The sequence below is a fragment of the Pantherophis guttatus genome, chromosome 2 (genome assembly GCF_059756535.1).
Source record: "Pantherophis guttatus breed Tessera chromosome 2, ASM5975653v1, whole genome shotgun sequence".
Classification (NCBI taxonomy): domain Eukaryota; kingdom Metazoa; phylum Chordata; class Lepidosauria; order Squamata; family Colubridae; genus Pantherophis; species Pantherophis guttatus.
Genome location: NC_142064.1, coordinates 144,205,007 through 144,227,681, shown reverse-complemented (window position 1 = coordinate 144,227,681; position 22,675 = coordinate 144,205,007). Strand labels below are relative to the sequence as shown.

The 22,675-nt window shown below is 39.9% G+C and overlaps 1 protein-coding gene and 1 long non-coding RNA gene across 3 annotated transcripts in view; both read left to right on the top strand.

Annotated features, from left to right (window-relative positions):
* Positions 1–4,134: 4,134 nt before the first annotated feature.
* Positions 4,135–6,583, top strand: LOC148115363 (uncharacterized). The gene is made up of 2 exons (XR_015732445.1): positions 4,135–5,146; positions 6,354–6,583. It is a non-coding gene; the product is annotated as an uncharacterized LOC148115363 (long non-coding RNA).
* A 4,611-nt stretch (positions 6,584–11,194) lies between these two features.
* LOC117662832 (E3 ubiquitin/ISG15 ligase TRIM25) overlaps positions 11,195–22,675 on the top strand; it is a 29,591-nt gene continuing 18,110 nt past the window's right edge. Inside the window, exons 1-2 of one of the 2 annotated variants that reach the window (XM_034412495.3) lie at positions 11,195–12,150; positions 21,865–21,960. In XM_034412495.3, the coding sequence (XP_034268386.2) occupies positions 11,536–12,150; positions 21,865–21,960 (711 nt within the window). In that variant the 5' untranslated portion in view covers positions 11,195–11,535. The remainder of the gene's footprint in view (positions 12,151–21,864; positions 21,961–22,675) is intronic. The other variant, XM_087886948.1, reaches the window with a different exon arrangement.

The window sequence follows — 22,675 nt, the reverse complement described above, 5'->3', positions numbered from 1 at the left end:
GTGCCATACTAAGAGTTTGGAATAAATATAAAACAAGGCTCTCTACAATGCTGCCCCTTTGGGTGTCACCACAGGAAGCTTTCTTTAGAAAAGAAAAAGTGACAGCCAGACTGGCTGATGTATGGTAAAATTTTATCTTTTAATTCTGGTGACCCAATATTAAAGCCCAGGGAAACTTATCAGCAACTGAAAGAAAGGTTCAAATTGGATAAAAAGTCCTATGGATTTAACTTTGTTAAAAATGAATTGGAAATTTCATTATGTGGCAGCGATGAACATATTATTGCTAAAATCTATAAAATGTTATTGAAATTTGGAAAATGAACGTGTAAAACACAATGATTCAGTGAGCAAGGAATTTTGGATATACTGTGATGCTTGAACAATGGGAAAATATGTGGATGAAGGGTTTAAAATTTACATTAAATTATAATCTAAAAGAAAATTTCTATAAGATAATGTATCGTTGGTATTTAACACCAGATAAGCTATCTAAGATGTATAAAGGTATGTCAAATGAATGTTGGAAATGTAAAAATAAATAAGGGACTGTTAGGTTCAGCTTGCAGCTTACTCCTAACTTGTTGGTCAGGCAATATATCTGTTTCTTTAAGAAACAACTGAGCCACGTAATCAGGGTTTGCTGAACCCTGTAATTAGGCTACAGTGCATAAATAAGCAGCACAGAGAAGCGTTCGTTCTTCCTGAGTCTTCCTGGTTCTTCCGGATTGATACCTGACTGTATCCTGTTGCTTACTACGTCTGTTATATGGTACTGTATACCAAGAGTTACTAAAGTCTGTTTGCTTTGGTAAGGGAAGATATTTACTGGACTGATATTACTGTTTATGACCTTGGACTGTTTTACTTACACCGAGACTGCTTGTTATCTATAAAATATTTTTCTCACACGAGCCGCACGTTTATCTCCTTCCCTGTGTGTTTTTCTGCTCTGCTCGTTGCACAAGCAACAAATACTTTTTACACACACCCTAACAGGGACTTTTTATAATCTATGGTGGATATGTGATAAAGCAAAAAACATTTGGAGTGTGATTCATATTTTAATATAGAAAATTCTGAAACTGGAGATAAAAATGAAACCAGAACTTTTCCTTTTGGATCTAATGGAAAAAGAACTGGAGAAAAAATTTGGAACTTCGTTACTATATATGTTGACAGCAGCAAGACTATTGTATGCACAAAAATGGAAGGACGCTTCAATTCCTACCCAGAAGAATGGTTGCAGAAGTTGATTGAGTTGGCTGAAATGGCAAAACTGACTACTTTGATTAAAAAAAAGAACATAAGTACTTTTCTTTCCACATGGAAATCGCTTCTGAACTTCATGCTTGATGTGGAAAAGAACGAAACTCTGACTTTGGGTTTTACAGATTAGACAGACAGATCTTTATAGAAATGACTTGTTCATACTATTATGAAAAAGCAAAAAGTTGTGATTTGATGTTAATGCCTTACTTTACTGTAACAGAGAGAGTGGGAAGTCAATGCTTCTAATTTTCTTTTCTTTTCTTCCCCATCTTTCCTCACTTTGCTTCCCCCTTCCCCTCCACCCTCACTGCTCTTCTATTTACTTTTGTATTTTATAATACTCTAACTCAATAAAAATATTTTTTTTAAAAACGATCCGCCTCTAGCTTCATAGTGGGTTGCTCCAAACTTTAACCTGTTAAGATTAGAGGTCAGTTGGGAGGTTAAGGCTTTTACCTTTTAAAACCGATGAGTACAAAAAATATCCTCCAAAATTAGCACACCTTTATAATCTCACCAGTCATGTTTCCATAGAAAACGTATGTTTCTGACTGTTGACCTCTTTCTTTAAATAAATCAGTAAGGCTACACTATGTTGAAAAAGAATAATTTGCAGAAGAAATAGTAGTAAGTCCTTTCTTCTAATATTTAAAAGGTTCATTGAATGTCAACTTTTGTTGATGGCATTGACTTGAGAGACTTTTAAAATATCATTGCTTTGGGATTACAGGCAGTCCTCCACTTACAACATTTCATTTAGTGACCAGTTACAACAGCACTGAAAAAAGTGATTTACGACCATTTTTCACACTAAGAGTATTGCAGCATCCCCATGGTCACGTGATCAAAATTCAGATGCTTGACAATTAACTCATATTTATGACAGTTGCAGTGTCTCGGAATCACATAATCATCTTTTGCAATTTTCTGACAAGCAAAGTCAGTGGTGATGCCGATTTCACTTAGCAACCATGTTACTAACTTAACAGCTGCAGTCAGTGATTCACTTAACAACTCTGGCAAAAAAAGATTGTAAAGTGGAGTAAAATTCACTGAGCAGCTTTTCACTTAGCAACAGAAAGTTTGGGCTCCATTGTGGTCATAGGTCGAAGACTCCCTTTATTATGACTGTAGTTTTAGTGGATAGCGCCTCTTATGTATCCATAACTACTTACAGCGTCAGAAATATAAGATAATGAAGGGATGTAGGTCAGGTGACAGCAAGACTAAGGCACCAACCTCAAGGTCTAGATTAGAGCCATTACTTTATTCTTCTGGGTATCTGTGTGCCTTTTGAGTCAGTGTGAACTTCTGAAAATTCACCGGACAAGTCCTGGCAAGTTTTTTGGCAAGATTTCAGAAGTGGTTTGGCTTTGCCTCCTTCCTAGGCTGAGAAAAAGTAACTGGCCCAAAGTCACCCAGCTGGCTTCCTGTCTAAGGAGGGGCTAGAACTCACCATCTTCCACTTTCTAGCCTGGTGCCTTCACCATTGCACCAAACTGGCTCTCTTTGTTGAGGGGCTTCTCTTGCCTATGCAAATATCATTCATTATTCATGTCTCTTCTTTTATATAATCTTTTACAAATCTATCTTTAGTGCTTTTGGACGGGTTGTTTAGAGAGATCACTGTTCTATATTTCAATAAGGAAACTTCCGATCTCAGTAGCTTTGGTTTGTCTTTTCATGGATTGTTTTCTCCATCACAGAAATAGAGTAAGAAAGATAAATTCCCAAACAAGAACAACAACAAAAATATGCTCTATAAAGATTTTTGTATTATCTCAAGAATCTTTTCAATGAGCCATGGTGGGGCGGTTATTAGAGTGCAGCATTGCAGGCTACTTCTCCTGACTGCCAGCTGACTGCCATGTGGCAGATCGAATCTCACCAGGCTCAAGGTTGACTCAGCCTTCCATCCTTCCGAGGTCGGTAAAATGAGGACCCAGATTGTTGGGGGCAATAGGCTGACTCTGTAAACTGCTTAGAGAGGGCTGTAAAGCATTGTAAAGTGATATGTAAGTCTAAATGCTAAATTGCTAAATGCTATCTGTAAATTAGACTAGCACCTTTATCACTGGAGACAAGAAGGAAGGGAGGTCACAGAATTAGATTCAAATTGGCCAGCCCACCGCAATCGATATCTCACTTAATTCAATATTAAAATTAACACTGACAATAAAGCAAAGAAGATCAGAAGACAATGTGTCTTTTCAAAAGAACAATTTTATTAAAAGGCATAAGCTTTTAGAAGACATTGCTCACTTCATCCCATGCATAGGATTTAAGTTGGGATGGGGCAATGGGGATGGGGAGAAGGCAGAATGATTGTACAGATGCAGATTACAAGAGAAAATCTGAATTATCTTGTAATTACAGCTCATAAAAGCTTATGATCTTTCTTGCCATAGTTGAATCCTTCAGTTGTTGAGTTAGTAACACAGTTGTTAAGTGAACCTGGCTTCCCCATTGACTTTGCTGATCAGAAGGTCACAAAAGGGAATCGCATGGCTCCAGGACACTGTGCCGTCATAAATACGAGTTGCCAAGTGTCTGAACTTTGATCACGTGACTGTGGGGATGGTGCAATGGTCATAAGTGTGAAAAACTGTCATAAGTCACTCTTTTCAATGCCATTGTAACTTTGAATGGTCACTAAACGAATATCTGTACTTAGCAGAGAGGATGAATTGCTCTTATTTAAACAGCTTCCGCTTATAATAAAAACCCCTATTATCCTTAATGCTGCAGGCGCCTTTTGGGTATAACTTTAGTAACAGAACAATTTATAATATGATAAAATATTGATGTGTTCTCGAATGCCCTTACAAATGCTGTTATTTCATTCTTTCCCATATTTTTAAGAAAGGAAAAATCGTCAGTTGGAATCCTATTAATAAGCAGCTAGAGCTTGAAATTCTTTCTTTTTCTTCAGGTAAGTAATACGCAACATCTTAAATTGTTGTTCTTGTGAAGAGGGATCACGGATTGTCACAGTTTATAATGGGGTTTTGCAAAATTAGTCTGGCTTAAAGATAAAGTTTAGCCATCATGGGGAAAAAAAATCTCAAGTAGGGCGAGCAGAATTTCTTTTTCTTTTGCAGGCCTCTGCTCACACCCCTAAATTGTTCCGGAGGGAGGTTCTCAGGAGCAGAGGTTGAGATTCTGCTGGGGAGGCAGCTGAACAGGAGGGCGGGTTCCTTCTCTGTTCTGCTGACGGAATCTCTTCCATCAGTGGAATCCATTCATTTACACCAGGGGTGTCAATCTCAATTTCATTGAGGGCTGCATCAGGGTTGTGTCTGACCTCGGGGGTGGTGGTGGCCAGAGTGGGTGTGGCCAGCTTGATGTCATTCGTGTTGGGGGCGTCTCTGGTGGCCCAAGCACTCTGCCAGTGAAAACAAGCTCCTGAGCTCCGTTTTCAGCTGGGATGGCCTCCTGCAACCCTCTGCCAGTGAAAATGGAGCTCAGGAGGGCCACCTGCGGCCCTCACGAGCTCCATTTTTGGCTGCGATGGCCTCCTGCAGCTCTCTGCCAGTGAAAATGGAGCTTGGGAGGACTGCACATGGCCCTCCAGAGCTCTGTTTTTGCTGGCAGAGGCACCTCGGGCCAGTCCTTCACTGTTTCCAGGTCGGCCCCACAGGCCAGATCTAAGCATCCTGCAGGCCGGATCCGGCCCCTGGGCCTTGAGTTTGACACCCCTGATTTACACCATCTGTTGACAAGTCAAATGACATTGCAAACATCCCAATCTAATTTACATTTTGTTGTGGTCTTTTTTTTTTTAGTAACAAAAGAGCCAGGGAAATTCGATCTGGTTTATCAATCTGAAAATGGAGATGAGACAATTGAATATGCCGTATCTCAAGACAGGAAGGTATGACAGCACTTTCTTGAAATTGCTTGACCATTCTAAGCCTCTCTTTACGTATGCTGCAGCGCCTGTGCAGGAAGTATTTCTTTTGCTGGTAAAAGTTAAATATCCTCACAGAGAGAGAGAGAGAGCGTGAAAGGGGGGAATGGACATTTCTCAATTCAAGTTTTTCTTGGGCAGACCCTTTTGACAAATGTTGTTGTCAGCAACATTTGGAACTGGTACCAGTATTGGCGGGGACAGTTCCAAATTTGGTCTCTCATGAATCAACCTTTTCATCCCTTCATTTACACATATCTGACATCATTCGTCAGTGTTCTCTCTCTCTCTCTCTCTTTTCCATTTATACTTTCTTCTATTTCCCTGTCCTATTTCCCTTTTCTTCCCAGGTGCCCACACTTTGAGGTAACAGGTGTGTTTGTGTATGTATGTGTGTATATATATGTGTGTGTGTGTGTGTGTGTGTATATATATATATATACACACACACATACATATATGTATACACATATGCACGCATACAGATAATCCTCGACTTACAACCATTTGTTTAGTGACTGATGCTACAACAGCACTGAAAAAAGTGAGTTATGACTATTTTTCCACACATACTGTAGGACTGCAGCATCCCCATGGTCATATGATCAAAATTTGGGTGCTTGGCAACTGGCATGTATTTATGACAGTCATAGTGTCCCGGGGTCAACCCTAACCCTTTTGAGACCTTCTGACAAGCAAAGTCAATAGAGAAGCTAGAGTTACTTAATAACCATGTTACTCACAATTGCAGTCATGTACTTAACTGTGGTAAGAAAGGACGTAAAAATGGGGCAAAACTCCATAACAACTTTATTGCAACAAACGTTGGGTTTACTTGTGGCCGTAAGTCAAGGATATCTGTATATCAATTAGAGGTGACCAGATACATCCTTTACCCTAAACCAACTATGTTAAATGCAGTTTAACAACTATTGAACAACTTTGTACAATAAATGAAAGGTCGTGGCCACAACTCAGCTTGATGCCATCTGTTGGTATAACTGGAATGACTGTGGCTTCCATTTTTAGTCTTTGGAGTTATATGTGCTTTGAAAAATGTTTTGCTCATAACAGAACACTTACATTGTCTTGCAGTAATTGAATGCTATTCAGTTGGTATCTGCTGGCTGCCTCAATTTTCAATATTTGATTTAATTTTTTCCTCTTTTAGATAACTGAGAGTTGGGAGGCACTACTTGAACCCAGATTAATAATTGACTCTCCAAGTAATGAATCTGGCCCCAAAAAGGAATCCCTTCAGACATGAACTTGCCTGACCTCAGCTGTGAATACAGAATGCCTGAACTGTGTGTAAATGGTTTTTGAAGGCTTTTTCTTCAGTTTCTGAAGACGGCGTATACATATGCTTTTTTAAAATAAAATATTATAACATGAAAATGAGGTTGAGGGAATGTCTGTCATTTATTAATATCTGGTATGATGTCTCAGAAACTTTATGCAATCAAGGAGCATTAATGAATGCTTGGAAAATGCAGAGACCAGCTAATTAAACTTAAAACCCTCCCGTGTTTTCCTCTTTTAAGCATATAGGTGTGCCCATTTTTTGACCAATAAGTAGATGTTTAGGCCTTCCCCTTCATTTTTTAATTAAATGGAAAATGAAGTATTTCCCATTTGTATTATATTATATATCCATAGTCATAATATTAATAACTTAGTGTAAGCTGTTTGATCAAGAATATTCAGTAGAAATCTCTGAGTAGTGAGGGGCTGGGTGATTATCTCCAGTAAAATTAAATCTTATTTTTAGATATTCATTGTATATCTTATTTATACTTTTGAGTTGCTTTTACACCATCATGGTTAAATTTAGTATAGCAAATGCAGACCCATAATTAATTGAACCTGTTAGACACCTGTTCACTATTGTCAGTTTCCTGAATTTTAGCATTCACATTCCTACTTGTATTAGGAATGAAGCCATTTTCAGCCTATTTTCTTCTCTTGTGAATCAGCTGGCTATCGGAACATTGGGGGGTGGGGAGGTAGAAAGTAAGTTCTCCCTGAGTTCTGTCAAGGAGGACTATAATTTTAACCTGAAAAGTTGGCTTTCCCCCAAGGCATAGGGTGTGGCTAGAGCCCTGTGGTTGTGGTTTTTTTATGTACTGTTGTAAAGTATTGGAACTTGCTTCAATATGATATGAGTCAGACAACTTGCTATTTGGATTAGAAAAACATGTGTCATAACTTATCCTGAGAGCTCAGTCTCCCTTTTTAAAAAAACTATCAATGTGCTTCTGTGTTCAAATGGAGATATAAAAGGAAGCAATCTTCATGTTCTAGTATAGACTTTAAAAAAAAAAACAACCACCGGAAATTGTGAAACAAGATAAGGTATTCCTAAACTATATTATTTAAAGCAGTGGTTTTCTATGCCACACCCCCCCTAGGAAATGTTTGTTTGCACTCTCCACAAAAGTTACCATAAACGAACACAAGTCACTATTTGTCACAAATCCTGAATTTCCATCTCGTACCCCCTAGGAATGCAGGCACCCCAGTTTGGGAACCCATGATTTAGACGAACAGGAGACATGTTCATTACTCAGATTATAAAATATATATAATTATGTTATAAGTTGTAAAAGATGACCTGGCCAATACTCTGTGCATAAAATATGTATGTAAAAGGAAAATCTTAATAAAACTTGTTTATAATTAAAAAAAAGGAGACATGTTCATTGCTTTAGCTAGGGGGTCCATTTCAGATATTTGATATCAGGTGCATTATATAGATCAGGCATTCCCAGAGTGGTAGCACTGCTCCATGTTGGCAGTGGAAACATTATTTATTTTCATCCCATCTTTATTATTTTTATAAATAATTCAAAGTAATGAGTCCTTGGTGCTCTCTGAGCTTAATTGTTGTTGGTTTTTTTGCAGATGCTTCATTACCCAAATTGATGTAATGAAACTTTTGCAAGAAAACAAGCAAGCTCAAGAGAGCATCTGGGACCCCTTATTTCAACCCTGAGCTACAAATACTCTCCTTTATTTATAGTAATACTATACTAAATATTCCTTCCTCATCCTATTTTCCCCATGACACCCCTGTGAAGTGAGCTGGGCTGAGAGAGAGTGACTGGTCCAAGCTCACAGCCATCCAGTTTTCATGCCTAAGGTAGAATTAGAACGCACAATGTTGCCTTAACCACTAGACCAGATTGATTCTCCAATCTCTATCTCAGCATCTTTAGGGGGCAGTGAGGGAAAAGTGGACAGCATGGAGGCATCAGAAAAGAGGGTGAAAATGTGTTTGTTTTTTAAAAATTGCTGTATATGTAAAATCTATGCATAAAAATGTAACTTCTTAAGTAATTATGCAAAAAAAAACCCATATATATATATGTAGGTCTTTGGTTATTCGGGTTTTCTCCTGCGTAAAATTGGAAGTGTCTCGGTGACATTTCGACGAAGTCTTGTGTTTCTGTGTTCAAATGGAGAACACTGAAGAATGATGTCAGATATGTGTAAAGGAAGAAACAGCTGAGATCACACATTGTTCCTAGAAGCACAAAGCCGAAAACACCAGCCTGAAGATGACGAATGAGACTTCGTCGAAATGTCGCCAAGACACTTCCAATTTTACGCAGGAGAAAACCCAAATAACCAAAGACCTACATACAAACACCCGTAAAAACCTCAGAAAACAATACACACACACACACACACAAACACACATGAAAAAATGGCATTTTGTGGTCTAAAGTCAAATCAGGACAGATGATGTTCCACAGGGTGCCCCAGCAGAAAAGACTCACCTCCTAGGTCCCATCAAATAGAATACTTTTGCAGACAGAACTTGCAACCTGCCTGTCCTACTGGATTTGGGGGAAATGGATAAATGTAATGGAGAAGAGGCAATCCTTCAGATAACCTGGCTTCATCCCATGTCAGGGATGTCAGAAGCAAACTGAACCAGTAACCAGGTAACCAAATCAGCTCATCAAGCAGAAATGTAAGTGTCCTCATGGGGATACACATAACTGCCTGTGCTGCTGCATTTTGCACCAGTTGAAATTTCTGGCTACTCAAGAGTAATTGGTCTGTGAGGGAAGTGGTCTGTGAGGGAAGTGGCTAGAGCATGAGTAACTGAGCAGAGCCTTAAGATCCAGAAACTGACACAGATGCCCCTGACTGCCACCTGCTCCTTGGGCAGGAATTATGAGTCAGAAAGGCTCTTAGATTGTGAACTGGGTCTATCTGGGCCAGTGCCAGCTATACAGTACCAAAGAAATAAAGTCACAGATCTGAAAGGTCCTAAACCTCAAAGCCACTCAGTCTTGCCAGGTTTCAGTTGAAGCGTGTTGTTCCCCATCGATACCCTTACAGCCTCCAAGCAACAGGAGGAGACATCCACAGCACTGCTTAATTTGCCAGACGTTCAAAAATACAATTGAGTATCATCATCCTACTGATGGCGATAGATAGGTCTCCCCCAGTGGTTTCATGTAGATGTTAAACAGGAGTGGGGGAACACCAAACCCTGCGGCACCCCAGATAGTACGGTAGGAGCCGAAGGCAAGATCCCTTGATCAGCAACGAATAGTATCAGTCCCGAGGAAGGAAAAGAACCAGCATAATACTATGCCACCCACTTCCAATCCTGGGAGCTGATCCAGAAGGATACCATACTTGATGATTTCAAAAAGGTACTGAGAGGTCAGGTAGAGCTAGAATAGGGTCACTATCCTCAACCTGCTCCTGCCAGAGATCACCCAAACATGTAACCAATGCCATTTCCATCCCTTGGAATGGATGGATGGATGGATGGATGAATCCATCCAGACTGACTGACTGAATGGGAGCCAGATAATCTGCTTTATCCAGGATTTGCAGAAGCTGCTGATTTCTTGCCATCAGAAAGTACACTTGAAGCAGAAAAAATAAGTACATCAGAAGTTCCCTTATTCTGAGTCAGAACCTCGGTTTCTTCAACTGGTTTGTTAACCCCTGGAGGACAGCAATTTAAGCAGGATTTTTCAAGTTCATTGGGGAGATGCCAGGGAAAGATTCTGCAACCCTCCTGATACAAACTACATTCTGCCAATTTGAGAGAGAAAAAAAGAAGAGCTCATATCGATTTTGCACATGCAACATATTTTCTTTTGGAGTTAGTTGCGGGTTCCTAAGAACACACAAGGTGACCTAGAATAAAATATCAGGTCAAAGTTAAGCCTAATCAGCGTTCTGCTTCCACGTGTGCCCCAGAGAGCCCATACATGAGGCAAGAGCAGACTAGCCAGGTTTCCAAGAATTAGTAGAAATAGGTTTCTTCAATTGTTTTCTCCAATTTGGGAAATAATAAATAGCCATCACGTTTATCATCATCTGTTGGCTTTTTTACAATTCTCATTCTACATCTGGTACCTAACAGGCAGGGATCGGGCCACCCAGATAGATAGATAGATAGATAGATAGATAGATAGATAGATAGATAGATAATTATAAATAAGCTGAATGTGTTGGTCGATTGACTTGACCAGGAAATAACTGGCTCTAAGCGGTATCGTTTATCCCCTGCGATGATCCATTACGAAACCTCTCTTCTTCTGCGTCTTGCGCACCCGGCATGCATTTAAACCCAGAAAATATGTAACGTCCTCAACCCATAGGAAAAAAAAATAGTCCTTGTTTCCTGGTATCGACGCGAGTGAGTTTAATCTCCCGGATTTGCCTTTTATAAAAAAGATCGAGGCGGTTAATGCGTCTTTCCGCTCACGCCACAAAGAGGCATTTGGTACTTTTATCGGGGCTGTTTCCGCCATCCCAGCCCCATTGCATTCAACAAGGTTTTCTTCTGATAAAACATCCCCCATCGAAGGCCGGGTGCCCTTTCTATGCACTTCGGGGGGGGGCGGGGGCGCCACCCATTTCGAGCCAACGCCATCGGAAGCTACCCGACTCGCTCTATACGGCTTGCCTAATTTTTTAAAAAGGACGAGGCTCTTTCCCCGGGAAGTGGGGGGGGGGGGGAGTAGCAAAGTCAGCGGTACTGTGCAGTACGGCTTGCTTCTAGGCGTGCAGTAAGCGGAGGGGACGGGGTCAGTAAGGAAGGGCGAGGATCGGGAAGCAGAACCAGCAAGCAAACACATCCAGCCGCCCTTGATGGTGTCGGTCAATTGGGAGAACCTCCTCTCCTCTCCTCTCCATAAAGGCTTATCAGGCGGCTCTTTGCCTTGCGCACAAACGCCCACGCCCGCCGGCCCACGTGATTTCTAGGAAACGCACTCAGCGCCAGTGCAGAAAGTTTCGCTTTCCTTTCCTTTCCTTTCCTTTCCTTCCCCGCTTATGTACATATAAAGCGGTGACTTCGCTCCGGCGCCGCAGTCATGGCTACCTTCATCGACCCGTTGTCTATGTTCGGGCTGGAAGAGGAGCTGACTTGCTCCATCTGCCTGTGCGTTTTTCAGACGCCGGTCACTACGCCCTGTGGCCACAATTTTTGCCTGCCTTGCCTGGAGATGACCTGGATGGAAGTCGAGGACACCTTCAGCTGCCCCCAGTGCAGAGCCTCTTTCGAAACCCGTCCTGAGCTGAAGAAAAACACGGTGCTCTGCAAGGTGGTGGAGCAATTCCAGATCAGCCAAGATGGCCTCTACAAAGAGACGGGCGAGGAGAAGGCGAAGAGCAGCCCGGCCAAGCCGAGGTCTCCCTCGCCAGTGGCCTGCGACAGCTGCCTGGTGGTCGACGCGGCCAAGACCTGCCTCACCTGCATGGCCTCCTTCTGCCAGGAGCACCTGGGGCCCCACCTGGAGAGCCCGGCGTTTAAGAGCCACCAGGTGGTTCCAGTCGTGAAGGAACTTCAGCAGAAGAAGTGTCAGGCCCACAGCAAGCTCCTCGAGCTCTTCTGCCAGGAGCATGGAGTCCCCATCTGCTGTTTTTGCCTGGTTTCTCACAAGACCTGCTCCACTACCCCACTAAAAGAGGCCAAGGAAGCAAAGGAGGTGAGGAAGGAGTGGATGGTGGCTACATTGGTGTGCTAGGCGTGGGAGACACAGGGGCACCTTGATTTCAGCCAAATGTCTGCGGAGATTCTAGTTACCCAGGTCATGGTTGTCCCAAAGGTGCTTTTTCAAAAGGTAACTGTTCAGTTCAGTTACCTTTGGAAAAAACACCTTTGGAACATCGATCTCAGCCCTGAAAGCTTCTAGTGTGACTTTGAGCTACTGATTTGTTCTCAGTAACACCTACCCCACAGGGTGGTTGCTGGGAGAGAAAAATGGAGAAGGGAGTGAGTGCTGCGTGTGTCTTGAAGAAAAAGTGGGGTATAAAGCTAAAGCAGACCTGGGCAATTTGTGGCCCATGGGCCACATTTGGCCCTTTGGCTGTCCCTGTCTGGCGCAAGAAGGCGCCACCCCTATTGGTTCAACAACAGTCCCAGTTTCACATGTGGCCCCTTGGGAGAATTAATTGCCCATCCCTGATCTAAAGAAATAGTTTTCCAGGATCCAATTTGGGTTGGTCACTGGGACTAGAGGTTTAATCTTCTGAGCTTTCGGACTCGTGCTAGAGCCCATCCTCAGGGAATGTCTCTCTACCAGAAAGTGTTCCCCGAGGATGGGCTCCAACGCAAGTCAGAAAGCTTGGAAGACTGAACCTCTGGTCTTGGAGATCACCTTGGATCGGATCCTGCAGCATTATCCTGGGACGTGTAAATTTTCCTTCATTTGTGAGAAATAGTTTTGATTCCTGGAAGTCACCTGGACAACTTGGGAAGGGTTTTTTAAGAAGTGGTTTGCCCTTTCCTCCTTCCTAGGGCTGAGAGCAAGTAACTGGCTATTTGCCTAGGAGGATTCTAGAACTCACCACCTCCTGGTTTTTAGCCTGATGCCTTAACTACTACACCAGACTGGCTCTTGCAAGTTATCCAAAGCAAAGATGGTTTATTTGGCCTTGTGTGTTATGTGTCCACTCAACCAATACTGTTCAGTAAAACTGTGGTTAGGATATGTGTTCTGTGTATAGATGTGGCAGAGGTATATGGAGAGCTATCTTGCATTTAACCATGTACCTGGTAGCCATTGGTAGCAAGGATGTACACCCAAGAGACAGGGTAAGAAGGCTTGCTGAAACTGGCTGCTTGAGGCAGAAAAAACCTTTCTCCACAGCTGGCAAATGTCAACAGGATAATAACAGATAAGCTTAGTTTGCAATGGAGAACAGAATCTGTGTATTTTAGGAAACTTTTCTGACTTTTAATTTTTTTTAATCATAGCTATTTTAGTCTTGTAGCAACTCTTTCTATTCTGATCATTACCTTTTTTCCAATGCAAATCTTAGATGTGTAGATTTCATGGAAGTTGTTAATGCTTTGTATTTTTTTGTGAGATTTGTTTAGCCCTTTTTTGCATATTTATTTGTTTATTGGCTTTATGTCCCAAGGTGTTCACAAAAATTCTCAGTGACTTTAAATCAACAGAATGTTTCAGAGTTAATGTAAAACCCCTTTTTAAGTTTGGAAAAGAAAACCTGGGGTGTAGGGGAGGTTTGTGTTTTCTTGCTCAGCTGTAGGAATCTTATAGAAAAGATGAATGTGACAAAAACTCCATCTCTCTATAGAAAACCTTAGCCTTTGACCCTTTCAGCCAGTTATGAAATATAGATCAATATGTACAGGGGAAGAAAGTGACTATGTTGTGTGTATGTCAGGCTGAGAAGCAATTTTGTGCTGTGTTTTGTATAAATTGAGAGCAAATGCTTTTGCCACAGCTTCTATTGCTAAGTGTTTCTTGAATTTATAAAGATAACAGAATAACAGAATTGGAAAGGACCTTGGAGGTGGAAGGGACCTTGGAGGTCTTCTAGTCCAACCCCCTGCTCATGCAGGAGACCCTATACCATTTCAGACAAAGGGCTGTCCAGTCTCTTTAAAAGCCTCTGGGGATGAAGAACCCACAGCTTCTGAAGGCCAGCTGTTCCACTGGTTAATTGTCCTCACTGTCAGGAAGTTTCTCCTTAGTTGTAGGTTGCTTCTCTCCTTGGTTAGTTTCCATCCATTGCTTCTTGTCCTGCCTTCTGGTGCTTTGGAAAATAGGTTTGCCCCCCCCCTCCCTCTGTGGTAGCTCCTCAAATATTGGAACACTGCTATCATGCCTTCATAGGTCTTGTTTTATGTTGAGAACTATGCTTTAGAATGCTCAGCATGTAAGCTTTCCTTTGCAATCTGATCAGTTTATTTATAATGGGCAGGAATTCAAAGGCAAGCCCCACTGATAGCAGTGGATTTCTTTATCAGTGGAGAATTGTCCAGTTGACCTTTGAAGTCTGTTTCAGTTCTTTCACAATCGGCCTGCAGGTTAGAGTATAACAGAGTTCTCTGTATATCCATGGATCTCTTTTCACCGGTGAGACCTGTGGATATATATTTTCCAGCCACAGGGGCTGAGCCAAGGGACTTATGTATTAAGTCAAAAAGAGGGCTGTGAAAATATCTACAGACCCCTCACATCCTGGACATAAATTGTTTCAACTTCTACCTTCAAAAAGACGGTGTAGGGCACTGCACACCAAAACAACTAGACACAAGGACAGTTTTTTCCTGAATGCCATCACTCTACTTAACAACTAATTCCTACAACAATGTCAAATAATTTACGAAGACTGTATTACTATCATTCTTCTCTTCCTTTCTAGCATCTATCTCTTCCCACTTATTACTATTAACCATCTTGCTTGTAACTTTCAATTATATTGTTTTTAATTTGTTTCCTAGTATGATTTGATAGCTTATTAGTAACCTTGATTATCACTATGTGTATCTTTTTATTCTCAATGAATGTATTTTATTCTCCTCCTGTACACTGAGAGCATATACACCGAAGACAAATTCCTTGTGTGTCCAATTACACTTGGCCAAAAAGAATTCTGTTCTGTTCTGTTCTGTTCTGTTCTATTCTATTCTATTCTATTCTATTCTATTCTATTCTATTCTATTCTATTCTATTCTATTCTATTCTATTCTATGCCAAGTCTGCTTGAAGTGTGAGGACATTGTTCCAAAATAGCAACAAATGAGTAATCATTTATCTGATGATTACTCATCTTGTCCAAAGTATCCAGGAACATCTTACTACTGAAATAATTCAGTTCAAAGATGGCTGCCAAGGAAGATTTAGTCAATTAGTATAAGCAGTACCACAAAGATGCTCTGCAAACATTCATATCTAGGATAATTAGAGTTTAAGAGGGTATAAATCTCAGTTGACAATAAAAAGACAGGGGCCTATATAAGATGGGGGAATCTTGTCTCTAGAAGATAAAACCAAAAGATCATCTTTATTCTAGCATATACAGGTAATCCTTGACTGGGGCAACATTTCTATGGCTAAGCAAGGGGTTTGTTAATGAGTTGTGCCTGATTTTACGACCTTCAGTGCAGTTAAGTGAATCTGACTTCCTGCATTGACGTGGCATGTCGGAAGCCAGCGTGGAAGGTCACAAATGGCAATCAGGTGACCCTAGGAAGCTTCAACCATTATAAATAACATGCTGGTTGACATGTGCCTGCAATCTGATTGCGTAACTCATAAGTCACTTTTTTCAGTGCCGTGGTAACTTCAAACAGTCACCAAACAAATAATAAGTTGAGGACTGCCTGAAATATCAGGTACATAAATGACAGTTCACCCCACCTATCAAACCAGATCTTTGCGTGGCAAAGTGAGTAAATTTGTCACTTTTGATGTAAGATTAGGGCTTTTGACAGTGGTCACAGTCTGCCAGAAATCTTGAAGTTCAGCATTGACTAGTGGGGTCCTGTTCAGGGTGGATTTGATTTAAATCAACTCGATTTAAATCATAATTTTTAAAGAGCAACTGCCAACTTTGTCCCTCAACGGCTCCTGTGACCTGCCGTTGACTCACCGAGAGTCCCAGTATTGCAGAATATACAGCCTCATGCTACATAACTAAGCTCCATTTCATGCTGAATAAACTAAATTATTAATGTATCTTAAATAGAAACTATCTTTAGATAGATTTTTTACTCCAAAAGCATTTTATTAAAATGAATTTGATAAAAAGAAAAAAAAATCCAATTTAAATTAAAAAAATCTGATTTTTTTGATTTTTTTAAAAAAATCATTGATTTTTATCCACCCTGGTCCTGTTTCAGCTTCCACTTTTATCTACAAAATTGAAACATATTGCTAGGTTGAGCCATAGATGTAATTGTTCCCATTTTTAAACGGGAAAGACTTGATTCTATAGTACTATTGTCTAATTAGTTTGGAGTCCAGCAGAGCTAATACATTGAAATAAATGAATTAATAAGTCTACTGAGCATAGTTTAGCAAGCTTTATGCTCTGGCCTTAGAATGGAAGCTTTAAGAATGGATGGGGAAAATAACTATTTTGTGTCTGGAATAGGCCTTAGATTGGGGCCCTGTACCAAATCATGTTAGTCCTTTGACAGAGATACAATGTATAGTAATAAGCCTAGAATCTTACCCATAGGCTGCTTTTGTTGATTTAAAATAGGCATCGAACTCCATTTTGAAAACCCTCTGTTGGGAAAAACTCTGGTGAAAAACTTTTGAATTCTTGACTTGGAATAAGATATAATTCACAAAGTTCAGTTTCAGGCAAATCTCTGTACACAAGAGTGTTAAGGTAATGATTTAATAGCTGAATAGCTGCTGTAAGGCTGTAATACTGAAATGATGATGCAATGAGAATGAGTCAGCAGGGTTATCACTTTAAGAAGCTGTTTTATAAGAGAGGCCCTGTATAGTTGATATTGATTGCCTGACTTTGCCTAGTACGTGTATGTATACATTCTTTGTAGATAAACCACTGTTTGAAAGACAAACCTCTGTTTACTATATTTTGCTCCTGGGTTGTCTCAAAATAGTCACCTGTACGCACTCTGTCAAAGAGTGTCAGACATAAAGGTGCATACAAGCACCTTTACTAGTCAAGCCTTAGTTGAACTAGCTTGTAAAAAAGCTCACTGACCCAAATTTCCATTCTTCCAAAAGATCCACTCTGAATGTTAAATTTTTGCTGCATTTTGATGATTCGCCCAACACCCACCTAGTAATCAGTTTTCAGAAAATCAAAATAATGATCTTTGCCACACAAAACAGAAGAAAAAGCACTACAAACTTGGGATGTATAATAAATGCATAGGAGATGATGTCCAAGTGTAGTATTCCAGGATATGGGATTAAAAAAAAATATTATTGGCTTTTATAATTTCACAGGCCCAAAGAAATGCTTTCATAAGTTTTAAAGGCGGATAATGCATTTCTGCAGTCTTGAAATTAGTTGCAGCCAGATCACTAGTTCATTTGCCCTAAGATTCACACCTGGGCAAATACAAGCCATTGAAAATAGTGTAAAGTAAATTTATAAGGAGGTTGATTCAGGTACCTACCTCTGTACATCCAGTACAATCCTCTCTGTCTTTAGGTTGGACAGCTGGAGATTGAGGCACAAACCCTGTAGCTAATATTTAATGCCTTTCCTCAGATTCCTTTCATCTAATATTAGTTTTTATGGCCTCAGGCAGTTACAGGTAAACATTTATCATGTGTGGTAGCTAGTTTTACATCCCTTGGAATGTCCTCAGGTTACAAAAAGGATTAGGGAATGGCTTTTAGATGTAGGATACCAAAATGAGATTAGCCTGATCCCAGGACCAATTGGCAAACAAGTGGAACGTGCCAGATAGTAGCAATTGGCCAATCGCATCCTGTTACTTATTTCTTCCGTCCAATCGGGTTCAGCCTATTCTACTATTCTATTCCACGGGTTTCCAACTCAATTGCATCACAGGGCGGATTGTGACGTATCGTGACTTTTTTGCCTTTGCAGACCTGGGATGGGAGTGGCCTGCCAGTGACGTATCCAGCTCGTGGGCCATCAGTTTGACCGGCCTGTAAATCTATCTACCTTCAGCAGGTCTATATTAGAATTTGCTTCCACAGCGCTGGTTCTTAAACTGGGGGTAATGATCTCCAAGAAGGTAATTTGGGCACACCAAGGGCAATTTGGGCAATTACCAAGGTAACGGAGCAATTTGTGATTGCTTATTGATGAGTCAAGGATCCAGTATGGGGCTATTGTTGCTGAAATAAATAGTAACGATACCTTTAACACCATCAAACAACCTGCCTAACCCAGGTCCTTGGGAAGGACTCGGTAGGTGAGTAAAAATGCCAACTCCAGTCCAAACACCTGGCTGATCCTCCTGGCAACCATAATATAACATTGATGCTTGTATAAAATAATGGGGGTTTGGATTTGGGGGGAGGGAGGGTTGACATCCAAGATTACAAAAAGAGGTAATTGGGTTAAACTTTAAAAACCACTGCCATATATGTTCCCACATATGCTATATATGACATCTGTTACTCTGCGTTACTCAACTCTCCCTCAATAGCCAAAGGATCTTTCCCTTGTTCCTACATGCTCCAAGTCCCTGAATTTTATGTCAACTACCATCCTTCAAATAAGGTAGCTTCTGTCATGTGTTGCTAAGTAATGGGTTTCAGTAGCTAACATCCCTAAACATCTGAAGCTGAATTGATAACAGCTTCTTTTACATTTAAAAAAAATACTTTTACAGTAATGTTTACACAGTTGGTGTTGAGTCGTTATTTTATTTCATTCTGATTTTTTTTTGTGTGTATCGGCTTTGGCCAGATTGAAGCTATACTTTTTTTTTTTTTATTGAAAAAGTTTTTCAAATACAGATTTTCCCCCCTTTCTTTACCCCCCTCCCTAACCCCCCCTCCCCCTCCCCTCCCCCCATGGCTTCTCCAAGATGAAATCCAAATTGATATCACATTATATAATACTTTACCACCCTTTTACACCACCCCTTATGTGCTAAACATTTCTTTCTAACATTATTATTATATCCCCCGTATACTATACATTTCAAAACAGCATTTGGCTATAAAACTATATAATAGATCCTAATTTGGCATTTATTCTACTCATAAGCTACCCATTTCCTCCACCCCCATACGTATATCTCTTAATTCAAATTTTTTAAGTATATTAATATCTAAACATAACATCCGTTTTCCTAAACTAAGCAATCAATAACCTAACCTATCTCCTTGTACCATATCAATTTTGTTTCACCCACTTTCCTGCAGGTCTACCATACATAATATATTTAATATCTTTATTCTTCTGCCCGTATCACTAAAAGATATTCCCATATATAAATAAAATCCTCAAATGACTTTAAATTTATATTCCATATAGTATCTTCTGTAATGTCTTTCAACTAGATTGTTAATTCCATCGACCATGTTCGGGTAACATCAAATCCTACTTCCAACAGTGTATTTAGTATCTTCAATTACCATCTGCCCGCATCATTGATAAGTATTTCTGTATATAAAAAAACCTCCCGAGTGACTTTATATTTATATTCCATATGGTATCTTCTGTAATGTCTTTTGTCTAGATTATTAATTCCAACAACCACGTTAGGGTAACAACCAGATCATCTGCATGCCCCTATTCCATAGTTCTCTTGCCTTGTAGCTCAACATATGCGTAGTCCCTCTTTCATAGAGTCCATAATAGAAAGTTCCAGTCCACTCAATCACAGGCCATCTTCCACATCCCAAAGACACCAGCACTGCAGAGATCTGTTATTCTTCTCAAAATAGTATACGTCTGTAATTTGCCTCCGTTATGTTTTCATGTATCTGCCTTCTATAAGTCCCGCTTATTATATTAAATCGTCTCTAAATAACTGGCATTAGTCTGTTGGGTAAAAAAGTTTTTTTAGTTTAAAATTTTTAAGTTTTGTAGAACCTGCTTCTTCTTTTCTTAACTTGTTGTGGCTTAGATCCCCACCATGGTTGCATTTTTAAGACTTGTATGTTAACTGATTGAATTACATGCTGGTCTTTAACTTGGTAAGACATCAAATCGAGATCCAAAGCCGCCTCTCTTATATTTATAGGTGATCCAACTATAGCCTCTGAGAGTGAATCCAAAAGCGGCTCATCCAAAAAGCCCTCTGTAACTTGTTGTTTTTCCATTACCATCTCCATCTGCTTACCCTGAGCTGCAATCTCTTGTTTATTTTGCTTTTCTTTGTCACCCTCCTGTATTCCTGACACTGATGACATACGTGGAGATGTTGGGCCCATTTTAAAAACCTTGTAGTAAAATTCTTCCGCTTTTTCAACAGTGTTTAATTGATATCTTTCTCCTTGATATCTCAATATTATACCAACTGGAGCATCCCACCTAAATGGGATGTTTTGTTTCTTTAGCTCAGTCACCAAAAATCCAAAGTCTTTTCTGTCTTTCAACATCTTAGACGGCAGCTCTTTATATATCCGGATCTTTATTCCATTCACTTCTAGAGTGGAGTTAAAAGACTTTTGCACAATCATCATTTCTTATTCCTTTATCAGTAAAATAAATCACCACATCTCTAGGCAATTGCCTTTGCTTTGCCACCCAAGAATTTACTCTGTAGACCTTATCAATTTTACAGAATACTTCTTCAGAGCTGACCTTTAAAATCACAGCCAGAGCTTCAGCAGACATCTTTCTCAAATCCTCTCTTCTATTTTCCTTTATTCCCCTCAGTCTAATCGCAAATTCCATGGATCTGAATTGCATCATTGTAACTTCATTTTCAATCCTTTGCGTTATATTATCTACATTGTAAGTCTTGTGATCAGCTTCCTTCACTTTTGACTCTACTTCTAAGCTATTTTCTTGAATCATTCTTTGCATTTTATTATCCAAATTATAAATCTTATAATCAGCTTCCTTCATTTTAGACTCTATTTCTAAATTGATTTCTTCCAATTTTTTATCCATTTGTACAATTACTTCTGAAAAGCCTTTCAAAGCTGTTACAATATATTGCTTCAGGTTATCATACTTTTGTTGAACCAACTCTTTATTTCCTGTCTAATTTTTTCAAAATTCTGGTTCATAATTTCATCATGTCTTGCCAACGCCTCCACAACAAATTCCTTTAAGTCTTTAAAACCATTCTTCTGCATCTGTAAGTTCAAAAATTGTTCTTGTGATTTATAAATGGGGGAAAACCCCCCCCCACAGCTTTGTTGTCTGGCTTTGTCAGCTTTAGCACCATCCTGCCACGCAAACAGACTCTTTTTAAAGAAAAAGTCTTCTCTCCACACAATATCAGTATCAAATCTCTAAGAAAGGAGAAGCATGAAGCAGAAATTTTTCCCCTTCTCTTCTAGCCAGCGCTATTACTTGAGATACTTTGTACCATATTAAGCCATTCAGATGGAAGGACTTTCGCTTTCAGCTTTCTTCTCAAGCCTCTAAAGCCAGCCGCCATAGGCGGCTCTTTACGGGCGACGGGGCTGGCGGTCCCAAAAGACCGTCTAGCGACGACGGAAGCCAAACCGGAAGCCCCAGATTGAAGCTATACTTATCTACATAGTTGTCAGCTCCATCTTTGGTCCATTTTTTTCCAATCTGCACAACATTAAAAACCCAATTTTTTTAAAAAAAATAATTTTTTGAAGATGTAACTGCAGATGTGTCCTTTTAATCAGAATCCTGAAGTAAAACTATTATCTCCTATAAGTGGTTTTGTTTTCTTACCGTAGTAGCTGGCATGCTGCTATGTAGTAGCTGGTTCCGAATGTTGTTTTTAATCTAAAGAATATTTTTTTTTTGTTCTCTTACAGTTACAGCTGAGGAAGAGATTAACAGAACTCCGTGACTTGAATGACAAGGCTGCAAAGTCCATGGAACAAGTACGAACGCAGCAAAAGCAACTCAGTGTAAGGAAAGAATTATTTTTTAAATGGAAGTTCACTTCTCTTTGCAAGTAGGACGTGGTAATGTAAGAGGGCTGCCCCAGTTTCACTATATAGAGGTCCACCTTGGAGTTATGCATTGTGTTTAGTGACACTGTGTGTGTGTGTGTGTGTGTGAGAGAGAGAGAGAGAGGGAGGGGGAATTGTGTCAAAGGGCTTTGCCATTTCAAAGATTGCCTTTTGTTGTCACCATTTACTTTACTCATATATTACTACCTTAATATATGAGGTAGCTGGGATTCAAATAGGGAAAAAAATGCAGTTACACTTCTTTCAAAATATTTTAAGACTGAGTTGTACTATAAAAAATGCCTCCTTTGAATTATGATTTCATCTACACATTACAGTAGTCCTCAGCTTACAGCCACAATTGAGCCCAAAATTTCTGTTGTTAAGTGAAACATTTGTTAACAATTTTGTAAAAGTTTATTTTCTTGTTGTTAAAATTTGCTTTACTTAAGGATTAGAAACAGAATTGCCCATGTTTTCAGACTCGTCAATTCAAAATTTCTAATAGCTGAAAAGTAGCTAACAAGCAATTTCTAAATGTGATTAGAAAAGGAAGTACAGGTAATCCTCCCATTATGACAGTTCACTTAGCAACTGTTCAAAGTTACGACTCAAGTCCTTACAACACAGTCCCGAAGTTATAAATCTTGCAGCACCACGATAGTAGTTC